General features: G+C 48.0%; 1 protein-coding gene across 6 annotated transcripts in view; it reads right to left on the bottom strand.

Annotated features, from left to right (window-relative positions):
• Window positions 1-21,316, bottom strand: part of LOC128351159 (disintegrin and metalloproteinase domain-containing protein 29-like) — a 55,645-nt gene that overhangs the window by 30,764 nt on the left and 3,565 nt on the right. For 4 of the 6 annotated variants that reach the window (XR_008319613.1, XR_008319614.1, XM_053310370.1 and 1 more), the window contains exons 3-9: window positions 21,100-21,161; window positions 17,870-17,948; window positions 14,936-15,012; window positions 13,363-13,573; window positions 11,499-11,570; window positions 8,781-8,852; window positions 721-890 (exon numbers count right to left, since the gene is read on the bottom strand). Coding sequence is in view for 2 of the 6 variants with exons in the window: in XM_053310370.1 (XP_053166345.1) it covers window positions 721-890; window positions 8,781-8,852; window positions 11,499-11,570; window positions 13,363-13,573; window positions 14,936-15,012; window positions 17,870-17,948; window positions 21,100-21,161 (743 nt within the window). In the remaining 4 variants the exon portion in view is untranslated. Of the gene's footprint in view, window positions 1-720; window positions 891-8,780; window positions 8,853-11,498; window positions 11,571-13,362; window positions 13,574-14,935; window positions 15,013-17,869; window positions 17,949-19,022; window positions 19,178-21,099; window positions 21,162-21,316 lie in introns of all 6 variants that reach the window. The other 2 variants (XR_008319616.1, XR_008319615.1) reach the window with 2 other exon arrangements.

The following is a 21,316-nucleotide window of genomic DNA, read 5'->3' as shown; positions in this document are numbered from 1 at the left end:
CTGATCTGGAAAGTGCCCAGCTGAAGCAGGGATTTTCTTGCCTGCTATAGATACAGATAGATAGATAGATAGATTTATTTACGACCCATGGTCAGCTTACAAATCAACTCGAAATAGTAGAATAAAGGAATCCTACAAGAGGTTAACAGGTGCCTGCTAAGCAGACTCACACTGAACCCAAACAGACTGACTTTAACTCAGTAGTGACTGGTCCTAAAGAGCCGGGGGGGGCACCAAAGGAGGTGCAGCTGCCTCTGCTTCCAGGAGCAGTTTGGGTGGGGCGGGGTTCCTCTCCCTCTCTCCCTCTCTCTCTCCTATGCTGCCTGAAGGCTGGCCATTTGTCAAGTTAACTGCGCAGCTCTACCTGATGAATGGCCAGCCTGCAGATAGTGCAGGAGAGAGAGGAGCGAGCAACCTGCACTGCTGCCAGAACAAAGAGGCAGCCGTGTCTCCTTGGGCGCCCACCCCCGGCTCATTAGGTCCAGCTGCTGCTGCATGAAACCCAATGAGAACATTTCCACTGAAGCTGCAGCAGCAGTCTGGACGGGCTCAGAGGGAGCAAAAGACAGACCGGCCAGCAGTGTGGAGGGAGGGAGGAGGTTACTTAGAGGCTCCTGACCTCTCCGCATTTCTCAAACGAAAGATGCAATATTCGCATCAGCGGCAGGAAGGACAGAGAAGTCACACCTCTTCTTCAGCTGAGAAATGAAAGAGTCTTACGTGAATAGACAAGCGTGGTCAAAATGCACATGGTGCCGAAGCTCATGGGCAGCATAGCCGTGAAACCCCTCCAGAGTTTTATCCAGGGTCTCACTAACTGGCGAGTAATCTTGCTTGGTCCACAATTCAATTCCTACCAGAATTACAAGAAGATCCACATCGTCGTATATCTGGAAACAGAAAACAAGAAACTGTGCTCTTATTTAAAATGGTGGGTGTTTGTGCCTAGAAAGGTACATTGGTACTCACCGTGAAGGTGTCTTCTGGCTGGTGTAGAAGAGGTCACCCAAGCTTGGGATTACATCCCCCCCACATGCTCCAAAAGGCAGGAAGTCGTCATACTTGAAGATCCTTAACCCAGTGCATGTGGGTGGATCTCAGTGCGTAAAACAGCTCAAGCTACAGAATGAAAACCACAGAACACAGAACACAACAGAGAATATACAACAATATACAAACAATAATGCAGAGAAAGACAGAAAAACTGTCCCCCTACAACCAGATCATCAGCTCCAGCCTAACACAACCCGGGCGGGCCTTGGGTGACCTCTTCTACACCAGCCAGAAGACACCTTCACGGTGAGTACCAATGTACCTTTCTCGGCTGGTGTAGGAGGTCACCCAAGCTTGGGACATACCACAGCACCAACCACGGGAGGGAAAATACCCAAGCTGGAGCTACTGACCCGGAAGGACCTGTTGCAGGACCCTCCGACCAAATGCTGCTCTGGCAGCTTCATGTTCATCCAACTTGTAATGCCTTGAAAATGTAAAAGGCGACGACCAAGTAGCCGCCTTGCAAATCTCTTCATGGGACACCGGTGAAGATAACACAGTGGAAGTGGCTGCCGATGTAGTTGAGTGCGCCGTAATCTGACCAGGCACCGAAAGTTTCTGGGCTTCATACAACATCGTAATGCATGAATGAACCCATCGAGCAATAATGGCTGAAGAGACCTTGCATCCCATCTTAGAAGCCTTAAAGGCCACAAAAAGAGCATCTGACTTACGAAAAGCCTGAGTCCGGTTGCACTCCTTCTCCGCAGGGTGACGAGCATCCGGACAAAAAGAAGGTAATTAAATGACCGCCTCACGATTAAACTGAGACTTTACCTTAGGGATAAATGAAGGATCCGGGATAAGTCTCACAGAGTCCTTAGAGAAATTACACAAATTACTCTGAACTGACAGAGCCTGCGATTCAGAAACCCTCCTGGCTGATGTTACAGCTACTAAAAAGGCCACCTTCCAGGACAGCATCTGCAATGATACAGATCAAAGTGGTTCAAATGCCGGAAACTGCAGACCCCACAACACAATATGCAAATCCCATGATGGAAAACGATGGCAGACCAGAGGAGACAACAAAGCTACCCCCCTCAAGAACTTGCATAGAAGAGGGTGCCACGCCTGAACAAACGCTGATGAGGAAACAACATCTGGATCAAGCACGCCGCCTGGTGTTTAAGCGTGTTGGGTTTCAGACCAAGCGCAAGGCCATCCTGAAGAAAACCTAGTAATCCCCTCGACCTGCACTTGTCCAGCTGCAGGGAGAGCTTTGCTGTCCAGCGCAGAAAACTACGCCAAGTCGATTGGTAAATCTTGTTGGCTGAACACTTTCTAGATGCAAGGATGGTAAATCGGACCTTGACACAGCAGAACTGGATGGTCTGGCAAACTGAGTGGATGACCTACGGTCAAGTCGACGATCTCGGAAAACCAAGGCCCTCTGGGCCAAAAAGACGCAATCAATATCAGGGATGCCCGGAAACCCCGCAGCTTCCTGAGGCAACGGGAGAGCAGCGGCACTTGAGGAAATGCATTCAGCAGACACGGAGGCCATGGCACCAATAGCGTATCCGTCTCTTCTGCCCCCAACATCGGGGAACGTGAGTAAAACCTCTGAATCTTGGCATTCTGAGGATATGCAAACAAGTCTATCTGGGGACACCCCAGCTGCTCTGTCAGCCACCTAAATACTTGAGGGTGCAGGCCCCATTCTGCCGGCTGGATCTCCTGCCGTCTTAGCCAATCTGCCCGAACATTGGAAATTCTGTTTACATGATGGTCCAGAATGGATATTAAGTTGTTCTGTACACATTAAGATATTCCTTCCCTTCACCAAGGGCGTGAAGGCTCTTAGGGCCAGAAAGACAGCCCACAGCTCGAGCCAGTTTATGCTATGGAGCAACTCTTCCACCAACCAAAGCCCCTGGGCAGAACTGTTCCAACAGTGAGCCCCCCAGCCCGATAGACTGGTGTCCGTCGTGACCATCACTCTCTCGGGTTCTATGAACAGCTTGCCCTTGTCTAGGTTCCCCGGGCCGTCCAACGAATCGACTCGCGAAGAGACACCTAGAGAGGAATGTTCTTGTCACGTTTGAGGGCAATCCTGTGCTGGTAAAGGAGGAAACCCCACTGTAACTGGCGTAGATGAAAACCTCGCCCAAGGCACCGAGTCCATAGCTGCCACCATGAGACCCAACAAACTTGCTAGATTGAGAAGGCTGGCCCACAGTCTCGAAGCAATCACACGAGCCAGTGACGTTAAGACCTCCATCCGATCCTGTGGCAGAAACAGTTTGCCTACTGAGGTGTCCATTACCATGCCCAAATGACGAAGGCTCTGTGTGGGCATCAGGTGACTCTTGCCCACATTTATCAGAAACCCATGCGCACGTAACACAGACATTGTTCTGGACAGAGCCGACTGAACTGCCCCTTCTTGAGCAAGTTGTCGAGGTAACAATACAGGTGGACCCCCTCAGTGCATAAAGTGGCCACTAGGAGACTAGAACCTTCATAAAAACTCGGGTGGCTGATGAGAGACCAAAAGGAAGGGCTCTGTACTGATAATGCCTCCCCATGTAGCAGAAGTGGAGTATATGTCGACTGCGTGGATGAATGGGGATCTGTAAATAGGCCTCCTGGAGATCTATTGAAGTCATGTAGTCCCCCATCTGCAATGCCTCTGAGATGGTACAAAGAGTTTCCATCCTGAACCTCCTTTTTATCACAAAACGGTTGACTGGTCGTAGGTTGAGAACTGCCCTGGCCGATCCGTCCTTTTTTGGCACCGTAAAATCACAGAATAGATGCCCTTGCCTCTCTGAAGAGGTGGGACCTCCTCTATGGCCCCTATAGCCACCAGATACTGAATGGCCATGGACAACCCCTTGTGCTTTTCCGGTTTCCCAGATCTGGGGGTAAGGAGGAATCTGTTTCCTGGGGGGCTGGCCAGCTCCACTTCGTACCCGTGTAGGCTAATGGAAAGAACCCACCTGTCGATGGATTCTTTCCAAAACCGTCCAAATGGCAGACCCCCACTTTGCCTGAGTGGGAGTCAGGACTGCTGCTTGGGGGCCCCGCTGCTGGTTTCCGAGAGACTGATGGTTCTGCTGAGTGAACCCTTGCCTGCCTTGGCCTCTGGATCTGTTCCACTGCGATCGAAAAGGCCTAAAAGGCTCCCTCTGACAAACTGAGGTCTAAACGCCCTGAAGGTTTGCATCGGTCTATGATTAAAACTCTTGTCCTTCTTCCTAGGAGCTGATGGCAGAGCCCTGCGGTTATCCTTAGTTTCAATGAGGACCTCTTTCAGGGCCTCATTCCCAATTAGCTTTCCCCCCAGCATAGGGAACAGCAGCTAATTTAGCCCTAGACGTATTATCAACTTCCAAAATTTTAGCCATATGTTGCGTCTTGCCAGGACACCTGCACTGACCGCACGTGCCGAGAACTGAACACTGTCCAGAGTAGCATCCGCTGAAAAGGCAGCCGCCCTCTGCAGACGAAGTAGCTTACGCCACATCTTAGATTGATTAGTGGGAGGGTCATTGGGTAACTCGCCAATCCACAAGACCGATGCTCTAGACACCAAGGACACAGTGGTGTCAGCTCTGATGGCCACTGCTCAAGCCTCGTGGGCCCTGCGCAGTGCAGATTCTGCTTTTCTGTTTTCTGGCTCCTTAGAAGAGGAGTCCCCATCCTTGGGTACCACTGTGCTACTAAGTAGGGCCCCGAAGTGAGCAACCATAAGTGGCACCTTCAGCAAGTCCAGAGTCTCCTCCTCAAAGTTGTACAATTTGCTAGCCAATGTCAACATACGCTTTGGGAGTCGCAATAGCTGCCCATTCCTCCTTGATGGTCTTAGTAAAGCCCTCAGGTATCACTGATTTAATCTGCGGTACCTTAGCCTTAGGCAGCACCAAGGAGCCCTTGGACACAGGAGAGATCTGTTCCTCTGTAACTGGCTACAGATCAAGCGCAGCAATAGCCTGGTTAATTAGTGGCTGAAAATCCACCATAAGAGAGAGCCTCTGACTGTGTAAGTTTGCAGCAGAGTCCTCAATCATCTCCCCCTCTTCCGAGGAGGAGGGCCCCTTGTCTGGGTTGCCCAGCAATGTCTCTGACCCACTGACCCTGGGTCACAATAGATCTGGGGAGTCCTCTCCAGACTCATCTGAAGACCTCCCCCTACACAAGGGCACAGAGTCCTGGCGTATAGCCACCCTGGGCTGCTTAGCGGGCACCGTCTCCTCCTGAGAGTCTGAGGGCGACGCATGGATCACAGCCTGCCTTGCAATGCCTTGCAGGCTTCCGCGCTTTAAGCGCCGCTGCCAGTGAGACCTGAACGGCCTCCTGAATCCAGCCCTGTACAGTGGCAGCATCAGGGGGAACCCCCACATTCCCTGTAGGAGTAGGCCCTGAGGGAGGGGCCACATAGGGGCCATCTGCACTCACCTCCTCCCCCCCGAGCAAGTCCCGATCTTACCGGAGGGAGCTGTTCATGGCCTTCTGGGTGCTCCGACGCCCCATCCACGGGCTCAGCACCGCCTGCCTCATCATCCTGCACGTCTTCCCCGTCTGATTCCGACAGGCTCTGGGGCGGCCACTCCTGCTGACGTTCCTTTTGGCGCGACCCCAATACTCGCTGAGGCAGTCCTCCTCCTGCACGCCCAACTGCTAGGGAAAGGAGTTGGGGGGGGGGCGAGGCCAAACATCACAGGCTTACCTTGCTCGCGCTGCCAGGCGAAAGCTCTCTCACCAACGGGGCCTCCTTGTAGGGCAGCCTCCGATTCTGGTGCCGCCACCTGCGTCCTGCTTCGGTGGATTGCTGGTGGCATGGATTGCGCCCAGTCTCAATCTGGCAACAGAGAGGACCGCTGTGGCCTACAGGCGCCAGCAAGGTCATCTGATACATCTGCCATTTTCCTTACAGGATTTGCGCAGTCCCGAGTTTTTGGCGGGAACAGGCGCTGATGGGCGGATCTCTCCCTAATAGCCAGGAGTCCGAAGGTCTTTTTAGCGGACATCGGCCAAAAGGTCGGCAAGAGGTGAGGAGAGGTAACGAATAACAGAAAGGACAGTAGAAGAACAGATATGATTTTTTTTTTTAATTTAAAATTATTATTTTTTTCTTTTTTCTTTAGTAACTAGAGAGAACTAATAGTAGTAGAATACCAGGTGAAGAAGAGGTTGGAAATAGTCAAAAACAATAGGAATATAAGCAGAAGAAAAGAAGAGGCCTAGTTAACTAGGCCAAAGCCAGCGAGCTGTAATGCGAGCCTTCTGGAGCAAAGGCAGGAAGTGGAACTGGGGAGATCCGCCCACATGCACTGGATTAAGGATCTTCAAGTATGACGACTTCCTGCCTTTTGGAGCATGTGGGGGGGATGTAATAATCCCAAGCTTGGGTGACCTCTTCTACACCAGCCGAGAATGGCAAGGCTTTGCTCATGCTTTTTCACTGAAACCAAAAAGCTACACCCAATGCTGTATGAATATCTGGAAACCAAATATCAACACCCCCGCCCCCACCTGCTCCAAATCCCCCTCTCCCAAGCTGCTTTTCTTCCCCGGGGCTGCTGGTGCATGTTGGGACAAACACAGCAAGAGGCCCTTCACCAGGTTTGACCATCAGTCCATTTAGCGCCATATGCTCTACTCAGACTCTCAACAGTCCTCCAGGGCAGAGGCGTAGCTAGGGAAAATAGCGCCTAGGGCAAGCACTGAAATTGCGCCCACTCTCCAAACATCTGACACCCATCTTTCAGATAACTTTACCATAATATCAGCTCAAAAATACAAGTCAAGCTCATTAATCTTTTAATATTTCAAAAACTATTTAGCAGTGGACTTAGCCAGACCACAAAATGCTGGAAAACTACACATTTCAGTATGCTGGGGCTCATGAAATACCCAAATACTATGTGGAGGTGTACTTGGAAAACTAAACAGAAGTGCCTGTCTAATTCTCTACTGTGCATTGTAGCATCACTATTACATCAGTTTGAAAAATAAATGGAGAATTTGACTTTTCCCAGATACTCCAGAAATAATTAAAGGATATGCAGAGTAAACTGTATCACTGCTTGGAATATATTCTAGTACTTCAGAAAGACAGTTCAAATGAGAGAAAGAGAGCATGAAACTCCCAGTGGGCCTTAATATTAAGGATTTCACACTGATTCAAAGACAAGCTCACCATTAATATTATTAAGACATCACATTAAACTCACTTATCACAAGAAGCGAAGTAAGAGCAAATGAATACAATCCTAGCTCATAAGCTTCAGCTCAGTATTCACAAGCCCCGATTCTCTGTACATAGTGCCAAACTGAATATGTGTACAGTGACTTATATTATATTAAAATTTTTAATTTTTTAACCTGTAGCCCGTTCGGGGGGCTTCCTAAAGGCCATGGGCGACTCTGCAAAGGTTCCACCTCCCTCCGCTGGCCTCTAGGGCCTCACAGAGGCCATTTGAGTATGTGTGGTGGCCATTTTGTTTTCAGTGGCCTTTAAAAAAAAATTAAAAAAAATTGTGCCCTCCTTCAAGTGGCGCCCAGGGCACCTGCCCTGCCTGCCCTACCCTAGATACGCCCCTGTTCCAGGGTTAGAGTTGCCATGTCCCCCAAAATTCCGGGATTTCAAGCATCTCACCCAGATTGCTTAGCCCACCCGGATTTGCCTGGATTTCAGATATATATATATAAGCTAAGCTCTAGCCCTTGTTATGGAGCAAAACATGCAGTCACTATTCTGCTCAACCACTAGGCTTGGATTAAGAGAGGTAGCACAGGAGGCTTGCTGGGAGGGTTTCACTTACAAGTACAGTAATCCCCTGAGGAATGTTGCTTTGTTTGTTATCAGTTGAGAGGATAGCTGGCTTTTGATGTAAATCACTGCCTGCCTACCAGGCTGTGTATTGTAATGTATAAGGACTTCCTTGGCTTTATGTTCAAGCATGCCTGCTTAGAAGTAAGCACCATTGGTTTCAATCAGATCTCCTCTCAAATAAGTGTGTACAGAATTGCAGCCTTAATTTAAAAGCTCTGCTTTTTGTTGTTGTTGTTCTATTGCTGCTGTTAATATGTCAGTGAAAATGGTCAAAGATATCTTCCCCAACTATTGTTGATAGATATCTAGAGCAAATACAAGTCAACTGCAAAGTGCAGCTGCTAATGTGTATATGCAAAATTATTTGCAAGCCAATTTACATAATATGCAAATTAGGCACCCGGATTTGGAAAGCTGGAATATGGCAACCCTATCCAGGGTCTTTCCCAGCCACACCTGGAGATGCTTCCAGGGACTGAACCCCAAATCTACATGCAAAGGAGGTGCTCTGCTCAAAACTGCAGCTAGCCCTGCTTGAAACCCTGCAGGGTGCAGGGGGAAGAGGCGAAGGGGATTTTGATCCAAAAATGGATGCTGAGGAAACGATCAAGCATCTCCTTCACCCCCTGGCTGTCCTTCCTCTCCAGACTGCAGGCTCCTGAGGCTGAATTTCATTGGGAAGTTGGGTGAAGGGGGGAGAATTAGAGCTTTTATTTATTTATTTATTTATTTATTTATTTATTTATTTATTTCTGCAGTATGTAAATCACATGGGAAACCTTTGTTGTAAAGCGGTATATAAATATTCCTTGTATTCATATTCGTATATGCATTTGCCACTGACACCCTAGACTGCAACCCAAGAGAGCATTTTCCTCTTCTTCCTTCTCCTGGACAGGACCCGGAACCATAGGGGGAAACGAATACTTCCCGTACTCACATTGTGAACAATAGACATGATCTGAAAAATCAGCAGAATCACACGAGTTTCATTATTCTTTTCCCACTGATACTGAAAAAAAGAAAGAAAGAAGCAACACCCAAAGTCCTCTCTTGGCCTGCCAGTTCAATGCTATTGCTCTCAAAGGTACCAGGCATTTTCACATTATATTATTTGCCTTTTATAGGGTGAGGGGTGGGGGTGGACAGTTTTCGGGGCAAGAACGGCACAGGAGCTCCCAGTTTGCTGAACATGTTTCAGATGGCTTGTTTCCATGCTGTGCTTTGTTGCGGGCATATCATCGTCAACCCCCTCCCCCGCCCTCTTGTGCTAAATGGGTCTGCCGCTCTCACTCTCCAGAGCTACAGGTGGGCTCAGCTAATAGCTGGAGTGGCTATTAGCTGCAGAAAGTAGCCATGGCGGGGGGGATTTGGATTGGATTACCAGGCGTAAGGGAAAGCGTTAGATCCCTGGCCCCACATGCCCCAGTCCCAATCCAAATGTTGGGGGAGCAGAGGTGCACCTAAGTCATTTGGAGCCTGGTGGTGCCTCTAAAGGCCTTTGGAGCCACCCCCACCCCACTGCAAGTAAGCATCATCCCCCTCCACATACGGATCTTTCACGGGGGAGTGTGAGCCCATCTGAACAGGCAGATCCAAACCATCTCTCAGACCCCGAGCACCCACAGTCACTCGCTCCGTCTGAGTTGGATGCAACTTCATTTTGTGATCCTCATCCAGTGGCTCTTTACCACCTCCAGGCAGGCATTTAAGGAAGTTATGCCATTTCCTGATGAGTTGATACAGAGCAATAGATCTGGGTGCCATCAGCATGTTGATAACACCCCACATAGATGTTAAAGAGCACTGGAGATGGTACGGGGCCTTGTGGAACACCATACTTTAGTTCTTGTTTTGCAGAGCAGCCGTTTCCGAATGACACTGCCAGAGAAGTGAGAAGGGAACCACTTGCGAAATAGTGCCGCCCAATCCATTCTCCCTCAGGTGACCCAGAAGGATGCCATGGCTAATGGTATCAAAAGTCACCAAGAAGGGGTTCCCAGGCAGTTTCTCACATGGTATATGATAAAAATCCCGGAAAATACACCCAAATCCAAGAATTTGTACCACCTAAAAAGGCTCAGTCAGAAGAAGGATTATATTTGGACAGAATGATAAAAGATCAGGGGGCATGGACTCTTAAGTCACTCTTGATGAAGCTTTGACCAGATGGACCCCACACCATCACTGACCAAAGATCAACCCCTATCAAATTGTTGAAAGCTGAAAAACCTCAAAAAGGCTGATGCCCTTTGGTAAGATCTCTTCTTACACAGGTCAGGTTCAGAAAGCTAAATAAGAATTGTGATTGTATCCTATTGTTGCTTGTATGCAGTTGTTCCTGTAAGTAACTGTGCATTCATTACAACCTCGTGGTGTAATATACTTCTATTCAGACTCATCTGATAGAAGAGGAGAGCTGGTCTGGAGGGAGCAAGCAGGACTTGTCCCCTTAGCTAAGCAGGGTCTGCCCTGGTTGTATATGAATGGGAGACCTGACGTGTGAGCACTGGAAGAGATTCCCCCTCAGGGGATGGAGCCGCTCTGGGAAGAGCAGAAGGTTTCAAGTTCCCTCCCTGGCAGCAGCTCCAAGAGAGGGCTGAGAGAGATAGACTCCTGCCTGCAACCTTGGAGAAGCTGCTGCCAGTCTGTGTAGACAATAGTGAGCAGGGGCGTAGCAAGGTTGGAGTGGGCCCAGAGACAAGATTTTAAAATGCCCCCCCACCCTCACTGAAGCTCAGCTCATGAAGTAAAGAAATCTTAAACGAGGCTGCATAGTGGTAACAAAAAGTATATCTATATATCTGCTATGTGTCACAACAGAACATCATCCTAAATTATGTTTTAATTGGGGACAATGCAAGTCATTGAATGGTACTAGAGAAAGACATGCTGTTCTGGTAGCTCCAGGTCTTCACACTCACATCGGTTTTAGAGGATGAATACAACTGAAGGAAGCCCGGGCCAGAGGCGTAACTATAGGGGGGCAGGGGGGGCACATGCCCCGGGCGCCATCTTTTCTGGTCACATGGGGGGCGCCGACATGACCATTTTTTTTTTAAACTTTTAAAAAAAATTTTGTTAATACAAATGTTTCCTGCTCAGTGCAGCAGCGCTGCAGCAGTCAAGGGAGCGCGTCGGCAGCCCATCCCCCATGAGCGGTCCCTTCCGCGCCCCCCGTGCCCCCCCCCCATTGCTTTGCTGGTGCCTGGCGGACAGTCAGTGGCCTGGCTTGGTGGCAGCGGCGGGCGCTTGTGAGGAAAAACCTAAGTATAATGTAGTATGTTGGGGGCGCGGGGGGCACCATTTCAGTGCTTGCCCCGGGCGCCATTTTCCCTAGTTACGCCTCTGGCCCGGGCGGGTGTGTGGCTAGGGGAGTCAGTCATGTGACTTGTCTTGGGGGGCTCCCCAAGGCAGTGGGCCCCCAGACAACTGTCTCCCCTCACCCCATTATAGTTACGCCCCTGATACTGAGCTAGATAGACCAACAGTCTGACTCAGGATATGGCAGCTTCCTATGTTTCTGTGTTTCATCTGACACACATCCGTAAAAGATCCCATAGTTGGCTTACCCATTGAACCGAATTGACACTACAGTTTGCAACAATATATACAGACATCACTGTCAGAATTAGTGGTACAAGTTGTCAATCCCTACCATGGATTGGTCGCACACAGCATAATACTCTAGGTATCTGTACGCCGATGCATCACCTCCAGGGTACTCGTTCTGAAATGAAAGGGACATAAAACTGGGGCTTGAAAAAACAAAGCACTATATTACTGCAGATGTGCTCATGTTGCTACAGTCCACGGGGGTGCCATTCCCCCGGGCCGTGGGGCCCAAGTCCCTATTTGCCCCAGTATCCCAGGGCCCCATCATCAGTGCTCCTGCGACCCGCCAGGAATCTCTTCCCTGCTGCGCTGCCTTGGCCATGGGCCTCAACGGTGATTCCTCTATGCCAGCAGCCCAGCACTCCCTGATGGGGGCCCCCCCAGCATGCTCAGGCAGGTTGCTGCTCCTCCACCCTGCACCTGACGACGACCAGCTGTTCGGTGGGTGGGGGCTGGCTGAGGCGAAGCGTGCTGGGAGTGGGCACAGCTGCCTGCCTGGCACTCCCTGGCTTTTCTGGGCGGCAGACGTGGGAAGCTCAAAGCGGCAGAGGCCGAGGGGCATCAGCAAGTGCTGCCCTGTGTGTGCCCACCCCGCACGGCTGCTGCCTGAGCTTGCCGCCTCCTCCCTGCTGGTGCCCTGAGAGACATCCTGGCTTCTGCTGCTGCTGGGTGCTTTCCAGATTAGACCCTGCAAGGGGGTCGCCTTGGATCTCGGAAGGGTGCTTCCACACTTCCTGCGTTGTGACACCGGAGTTCCTACGGGGACAGCAGGGTGCCGTTCATATTGCCAATGCCTTGTTTCGAATTTAATCGCTGCGATACAGAGCTAGGAGGTCGTATATCCAGCATAAGGAAGTTGCTGTTTTATTGGGTTGTTAGTTTCCACGAGACAGCTCGCCCTGCATTGACGGTTTGAAGGCGACTTGCCTGAATGGAGGCATTTTGCTGCTGTTGAGCAGCTAGACTGGAAAGCGCCCTGCTGCTGCTGCTCTCCACTCCAGCCAGGTTTGTCTGTCTCAGGAAATCTATGTGAAACCACTGGGGCCTGTGTTTACAGATGCACTCATAGGTTCCACTGTGTGTTTTGTGCGTTCACAAGAATGTGTGAAACCAGGGTGTGTGCCTGTTTCGCAAGGGAAGGGTGCCCTAAAACTATTAAGTCTGGGGTCCAAAATCACCTAGCTGCACCCCTGCCCACACCAGCTATGGGGGTTGTGTTACAGGAAAAGCAGAAGATGCAACTGACAAATCTACTCACACCAGCCCGCTCACCAAGAAAGCTGGAGCGCTGGCAGGTCTGGCCTTGCTCCCCTGCAAGGGTGCATTCCACAGCTTTACAGGAGGACTGCATCAGCATGCACGTAAATGGCACATTGATTTTTATTATTACTAGCAGCGCTAATCCTAAAAAGCCAAGGGGGCACCAAAGGAGGCTGCTCAGGTTGCTGCTCTCTCCCCTGCCCTGCCCCAGAGCCATGCTGCCTGCAGGCTGGCTATTCATCAGGTAGAGCTGTGTGTGATCTGCCTTCTTGGGTGCCCCCCTGGCTTGTTAGGATGGGCTGCCACTGATTATTAGTAATCTGTTACAGAACTGGGCAATCAAAACATTTGTATGGGGGAAAACACACATTTTTGACATTCATAGATGTGGAAAGAAAGTAAATAGACAACCCTAAAATTGTGCTGAATATATCTGTAACAGTTTAGTAGAGAAGCAGAGCTCTGGGCAAGAACCAGGGCTTCAGAAAGATGTAGGAGCATGAAAGAAATAGCCGTGGTGAGCAGCTGTCCTGTGGCTCATGGCTGTGGAAAGAGGATAGTTCCTAGTCTCAATGTCTGACTCCCTCCCCTCCTCCTGAAGTGTATACTATCCATGGAGGTCTCTGATTCAGCAATCGGAAACTTACTCTCCTGTAGGAGGGTTCTGTGGCTGGGTTCCTGGTGTCCCCCCCTGGTCTCAGTTCTGGCTCATTCCTTTCCAGCTGGTCTTGGTCTGCAAGATTTCCTTGGCACGGTTCCTGCTGCTCTGGAGCCGTTCGATAAATGAGGTGTTGAAATGCAGAGGAATTCTCAACAGGGCGTATTTCGTACTTTAAACTTCCAACCTGTATATATCCCCTGAAAATATCAGAAGGATACTTAGAAGAGGGGCAAGTCTATAAGGAATGTCGCTGCTAAGTGGGCAAAGAGGTCTCCATCCAAGTCATGGCTCTGATATTTAGCAGAGGGAGAGCAACAGTCCCTGTTCATGCCAGCACAGCATCCTTCCCAGAGGCTTTTGCTGATGGCGTCTCCCTTGGGTTTTTTTAAAAAATATTCTGAATCTGATGTCTTTCGGGACAGGGAACTGAAAGAGATCTTCCCGTTCCATTTGCTATGTGAACAGCTTTGTAGGGATGTGTGCACTAGTTCGGAGGTTCGGTCCGGAGGTTCAGGGGTTTGAGATCGAACCAACACCCACCCACCCCGATTCTGTCCGGACTGGAACCAAACCTCTGGACAAGTCCGCGGATTTTTAAATTTCATTTTTTAAAAAAAATTAAAATACCTGTAGCCTCTTTAGGAGGCTTCCTATAGGCCGCAGGGGGGTCCGCAAAGGTTCCCCCTCCCCCCACTAGCATCTGAAATCACTTCCTCAGCCGGGAAAAAGGCCCCTTTTCGGCCCGTTTGGGCCTCATAACTGTGCACAGTGGCCATTTTGGCCGCCAATGCACATGCATAGATGGCCTCTGTGAGGTCAGCTGCTGCGTATGCGCAAATGACCTCTGTGAGGCCGTAGGCCATGCCAGGCCTCGTAGAGGCCATTTACGCATGCGTGGTGGCGGCCAAAATGGCCACCGTGCGCGGTTTCAAGGCCCATTTTACCCGGCCATGGCAGTGATTTCAGAGGCCAGTGGGGGGAGGGGGAACCCTTGTGGACAACCCCCCCCCGCGGCCTAAAGGAAGCCCCCCAAAGGGGCTACAGGTATTATTATTATTATTATTATTATTATTATTATTATTATTATTATTATTATTAAAAAAATTAAAAAATCATGAACCTCACCCGGACCGGACCTGGGTGGGGGGTTTGATGGGGGCCAGACTGAACTTGGCCAGTCTGGTTCAAGTCCAGTCCAAACTAGAACTGAACCGGGCCAGCCGGATCTGTGCACACCCCTACAGCTTTGTGAACTATTTTGTTAATAAGCAGTATATAAACACTCTAAATCACAACAAATTATAAACAATAAGCCCTGTCTGAATCCCTGACCCTTGTCTGAAACCCTGTACAGCTGCTGCCATCCAGTGTTGGTAATACTGAGCGACATGGACCAAGGATATCAGTCACTAGCAGGCAGCTTCCTATGTTCCGGTCTCAGCTCTGGGTGAGTTTCTTTCCACCTCACTTCCCCTATTTGTCACCTGGGGACAAGTATACCCTTTGGAATTGTTGCAATGATGCTATTCAACTCATCAATCATTGTGGATAGCTATTACCAAAGCCCAGTGCAGGTAGAGAGGATCACGTCGGAGTCCTGGGTGTTCTCCACTTGTCCACTATAAAAGCAGTCATCCTGCAAGATTAAAGAACACAAAGGTCCATCTTCGGAATAGATTCAGCTGAAGCTGAATCGAAAGATAGCTTAATTAAAACTAAATTAGCTCAGTTTCAGGGATTTTTTTTTTTTTTTTTGCCAACCCACACAAATCAATGATTGATGAGTTGACTATGCCTAAGAGTAATACATCTCCAGGGGGGAGAGGTCAGTCCCAGGCGGGCTGGGAAAGACCCTTGCCTGAAACCCCGGGGAGAGGCTGTCCCTCAGCATAGACAACACTGAGCTCGATTAGCCAAGATTGATACAATTTTGGTATCAAACAAACACAGGAATTTCTGAGATGCATTCTTCATGCCATTAACAAGAGCCTGTTCCTGATCTAATGATGAGGAATGTGAAGCAGGAGATTGGTACCTTGGTTGGCTTTAAAAGGGGCTTAGACAAATTCAGATGGGACAGGGCTATCAGTGGCTACTAGTTTGGAGGCTATAGGCCACCTCCAGCCTCAGAGGCAAGATGCACGCTTGTAACAGCAGGACATAAGAAAAGCCCTGCAGGGCGCCTTCCAGATCAAAACCTACCACAGGGTCATGATGGATCTGCTAAGTGTGGCTTCCGTACTTCCTGTGTTGTGACACCGCAGTCCCTGCGCTGACAGCAAGGGGCCGTTCACATTTTCAGTGCCTTAGTTCGGGTTTTATCTTTGTGTTATAGTGATACAACGTTGCATGTGCGTCGCAAAAACGTAGCTGTAATTTCTCATTGTAGGAGATTCTGGGGATCATTTTCAATATGATCCTGCCAAGCCAAAGCATTTTACCCCGTTACTTACTACGAATATTTGTATACCGCTCTTCAACAAAATTCTCAAAGCGGTTTACATAGAAAAATCAATAATACATAAATAAGATGGTGCCCTGTCCACAAAGGGCTCACAATCTAAAAAGAAATATAAGGTAGACACCTACAGTGGGAAAATACAGCTATGTTTTTGCAATGCACATGCAATGTTGTAGCACCATAACATTGTAACACAAAGATAAAGCTCGAAAGAAGGCATCGGAAATGTGAACGGCACCTTGCTGTCAGTGCAGGGCCTGCGGTGTCACAACACAGGAAGTACGGAAGCCACACTTAGCAGATCCGTAGTGACCCTGTGGTAGGGTTTGATCTGGAAGGCGCCCTGCAGGACTCTTCTTAAGTCCTGATGCTACAAGGAGAGCCCCACCCCACAGCTGGGATAGACACATGCCTAGCTGCACATAGAAAACGGCTGTTGCTCGGGGTGGGGGTACCACATCAGGCCCCCTGCTTGTTCTTCGCATGCAGGTCATCAGGAGTATGTGGCCAATGATCTGACAGGGGCTTGCCTGTTTGCTGGGGGAGGGGGGTCCCTGTAGTGTCAGGAGGCATGGGAGGGTGGCGGGAGCAAGACAGACACACACACATGGACAGCATCATGCTTCCATGGAGAAATGGCCCTCGCTGGATTGGCATATTTCTGTCTGCGAAAGCAAAAAAGAGCCCAGGAATGTTAGCTCTTTCAGTAAAATCAACTTGAAAGAAATGTAAATGCTTAAGAGAAACTGAACAAAAATAATTTTGAGTGTTGGTTGTGTGTCTGGGCTGACGTCTCTTTCGCATTTATGTACACGCACGTACACACACGTACACACACACGCACAAGCAGACCAGCAGCATTGTGTAGTATTGCAAGGGTTCTCCAGCTTGAGTCACCAGATGTTGTTGCACTCCAGCTCCCATTATCCCCAGCCACAATGACCTCTGTGGCTGGGGATGATGGGGGCTGTAGTCCAAGAACATCTGGGGACTCAGGCTTGAGAAGAAGCCCTTCTGTATTGCCTTTTAGTTGCTTTGACTCAGAAATGAGATGATTGAGAAAGGACTGGATGAGTGAGCCATTAAGAGACCCGGAGGGAGAGCCTGTTCACAACAAAAAGTGCATTTACATTTGGTAAACACCTTTCCAAGTACTCAGCACTAGGGGTGTGCAATTCGGATTTTCTGTGTTTCGATTTGTAACCAAATCGAAACAACCCTGATTCAATTTGGATCCGAATCTGACCCATCCGAATCACCCCAAATTCGATTCAGATCCAAATCGCGGCTGATCCGAATCGAATCGATTTGGGTTTTGGATCTGTCCTATTAATTTCCCCAGATTCCCAGTTTTCATTTTTTTAAAAAAGCAGGTGGGGAGTAGTTGGCACATGGCAGTTGACAATTGGCACTGTCTAAAAGACAGTCAAAATGAATAGAAGAAATGAAGGTGTGTAATGAATCCTCATAAGGATTCATTGAGTGAAAGTTATTATACACCAAGGAATCCGAACACTTGAAAAATAGTCACCACACATTTTGCTCCATAACTCCACTTCTATAAGGGCTAGAGCTTAGCTTTGTTTTTTAAATGAAAGCTGGGAATCTGGGGAAATTAATAGGACAGATCCGAAGCCCGAATTGATTCGAATCGAATCATCCACGATTCGATTTGTATCCGGATCTAGCCAATGGACCACAAGGGTGATTCGTTTTGTCTCCGAATCACCCGAATCAGCTAGATTTGAGTACAAATCGATTTGTATCCAAATCGATTCGCACATCCCTACTCAGCACCACTCAGGGACCAGAGCACTTTTTTCTTTTTTAAGGCTGCCGGCTCATTTCAAGGCCACCATATCATTCATGTCAACTACTAACTCACTGCAGTTACATTGCATCAAAAACTGGTATTAATAGTTAAACTGGATCAGGTGTGGAGTATTTTGTGTCGCTTGAATTCAAAACAAATACAATCTGGGGATTTGAAGATTGAGGCGCTTTACTATTTACAACTCTGACAAAAATGTACCCGGATATATGGATGCTCGACCCGTCTGTCTCCTTTCACACTAAGATAGTAAACAGGCATATTTCGAATTATAAAGTATCTGTAAACAGAAAAGTCATATTAGAAATGCAGAACATGTTACTGCTTGCTCTCTTAATGCATATTATTGAGTGCTTTCTCTTGAATCAGAAACAAATTATTGACTTTTATGTCCCATATCCACTTCCATGAATAACTTGAACGAAATGTCAACATTTTGTTTCCACCTGGGTGGTTTCCAGATAGCAAGCACTCGTACAAAGCAAAAGTGGTGTAAACTGCTACGTTTTGTGTGCCGAATTTAAATTGCAGTTGAAATCCGTTGTAAGGTCTGTTGTAAGGTGTTACAAGCAAATGCAGCTATTTTTATTTTTTATTTTTGCAACACTGATGCGACGTTATAGGGCTCTAAAGCAGCATTACAATCTGAAAGAAGGCATCGGAAATGTGAGCGGCACCTTGCTGACAGCGGTGCTACAACACAGATAGGATGGAAGCAGACTTCAGGGATACGCCGTGACATCACTGTGGTAGCGTGCAAGCTGGCAAGCGCCCTGCTGAATTCATTCTGATACTACTACACTTGATCTTAGCCAAAAGGCTGAGAAAATAAACTATTTTGCTTTCATTATGCAATGGAAGGTATCATCCACTATGTTTTTCCGTGTCCTGCTTATAAAGACCCAAGGTGAAGATTCCTGAGACACCTGCTAAATCAATGGAATCATTTTCCTGACATTGTCAAACTTTGTTTTTTGTTGAATGATGATGACCCTTGTATTACAATGTGTACAACAGATTTTGCCTTTGCTGCCAGGAAAATTAGGGAGACATTACAGAAGGAATAATAGTTGATGCGGTTAACTGCATTTTTTGTTACGAGGGTGTGTGTGTGTGTGTGTGTGTGTTGATATTAGTAAGGCTATTGACTGTCTAATAATAAAGTCTGACTTGACTTGAATACATTCTGCTGGATGAAATTTTAAAGGGTGGGGAAATATTATACACCTAACATCCCAATCCTAAACTAACTCAGTTGAAGGCAAACCTCACTGATTCTAATCAGAGTCATTTTCAAGATGAGTACACTCAGAACTATAGCTGAAGCTGCAAGAACATTAACTAGGAGACATACTGCCTGGTCTGTGAGGAAGGTGTCCCGCGATCCCTCTTGCAGTGTTAGGTTGGATCAGTTTCAATCTGTGACTCCTGATGACGTGGACAAGCTGCTTGGAGCGGTATGGCCTACCACTTGTTCTCTGGATCCTTGCCCGACCTGGCTGCTTCGATCTAGCGGAGAGATTGTTGGAGATGGCCTAGTCAATATCATAAATGCATCGCTGGGGAGGGTAGGGTGCCTCCTTGTTTGAAGGAGGCAATAGTTAGACCTCTTCTTAAGAAGCCTTCCCTGGATCCCTCAACGATGGATAGTTATAGGCCAATCTCCAATCTCCACTGGCTGGGCAAGGTAATCGAGAGGGTGGTGGCTAACCAGCTCCAGGTGGTTTGGGAGGAAACTGATTATCTAGACCCATTTCAAACTGGCTTTAGAGCTGGCTATGGGGTTGAGACAGCCTTGGTCGGCCTGATGGATGACCTTTACCGGGGAATTGACAGAGGGAGTGTGACTCTGTTGGTCCTCTTGGATCTCTCGGCGGCGTTCGATACCATCGACCATGGTATCCTTCTGGGTCACCTGGGGGAGTTGGGGATAGGGGGCACTGCTTTGCAGTGGTTCCGTTCCTATCTCTCGGGTAGATCTCAGATGGTGGAGCTTGGTGACAGTCGCTCCTCAAAGCAGGAGCTGTTATATTGAGTTCCCCAGGGCTCCATTCTGTCACCAATGCTTTTTAATATCTACATGAAACCGCTGGGCGAAGTCATCAGGAGATTTGGTGTTGGGTGTTATCAATATGCTGATGACACCCAAATCTGCTTCTCCCTTTCATCTTCAGGAAATGGCACTCATTCTCTAAATGCCTGTCTATAGGCAGTAATGGGCTGGGTGAGGGAGAACAAATTGAATCTGAATCCAAGCAAGACGGAGGTGCTCATTGTGGGGGCTCAGAATCTGAGGGATGAGTTAGATCTTCCTGTGCTGGATGGGGTTACACTCCCCTGGAAGGAGCGGGTGCGTAGCTTGGGAGTACTCCTGGACCCAGGCCTCGCCCTGGTTTCTCAGGTGGAGGCCATGGCCAGGAGTGCTTTCTATCAGCTTTGGCTGATTCTACAGCTGCACCCATTCCTTGAGGAGGATGACCTCAAAACAGTGGTGCACCAGCTGGTAACCTCCCGGCTTGACTATTGCAATACACTCTACATTGGGCTGCCTTTGTACGTAGTTTGGAAACTTCAATTAGTTCAGAATGCGGCAGTCAGATTGTTCTCTGGGGTAACCCGGAGAGACCATATTACGCCTATTTTGAAACAATTGCACTGGCTGCCAATACGTTTCCGAGCAAAATACAAAATGCTGGTTATTACCTTTAAAGCTCTGAATGGCTTAGGCCCGAGTTACCTTAGGGAGCGCCTTCTTCTGTGTGATCCCCACCGCACATTAAGGTCATCTGAGGAGGTCCGTTTCCAGTTACCACCAGCTCGTCTGGTGGCAACTCGGAGGCGGGCCTTCTCTATGGCTGCTCCGGGGCTGTGGAATGCGCTCCCTGCGGAAATCCGTAGTTTGAATTCCCTATTAGTCTTCAGGAGAGCTTTTTAATATCTAATAATAAAAAAATATCTATAATAATAAAATGTATTTGTTCGGCCTGGCTTTCCAGGGTTTTAAAATCTGTTTTAATATTCTAACCCAATTTTGGGGCTTTTAATCACTGTAATTGTTTAATTGTTGTTTTTAAATGTTTTTAAATTGTTAATTGTTGTTATATTGTTTTTAATTTGTTTTAGCTCTTTATTGTTTTAGTAGTTTGTTTTAACTGTAAACTGCCCTGAGCCATTTTGGAAGGGCGGTATACAAATCAAATCAAATCAAATCAAATCAATCAATAAATAATAAACACGGTTCTGAACTCACCATAAAACAAAAATATTACTGTCTTTTTCTTTCATTTTCATTTTATAAATTCACAAATAGCATTAAGCCAAATTGGAAGCTTCTTAATTTATTGTGAAGTTCTATGTATACCTCTTTTTAGCCACATGTTAATAAAATACACCCCTCCCTCATCAAAAAAACAAAGAAAGCTGCCACTTACTGCTGTTGAAGGTGAATAATCCTGTTAATGCCTTCAGTTTGGACTAGATAGGACACTTCATTCTAAACCAGTCAGATCAGAAAAAATATTAAGCTTTAATTCCCAAATTATATCAACTGAAGAAAGAGTACATGCCTACGCTGTTGGTTTTTCATAGTATCTCTTCTATTGTCTCCCTCTCCTCTTCTGTCTTTGGAATGGTTTGGAATGTTGTTTT

Source organism: Hemicordylus capensis, chromosome 3, assembly GCF_027244095.1.
Source record: "Hemicordylus capensis ecotype Gifberg chromosome 3, rHemCap1.1.pri, whole genome shotgun sequence".
Taxonomy (NCBI): domain Eukaryota; kingdom Metazoa; phylum Chordata; class Lepidosauria; order Squamata; family Cordylidae; genus Hemicordylus; species Hemicordylus capensis.
This window is presented reverse-complemented; position numbering and strand designations above follow the sequence as displayed.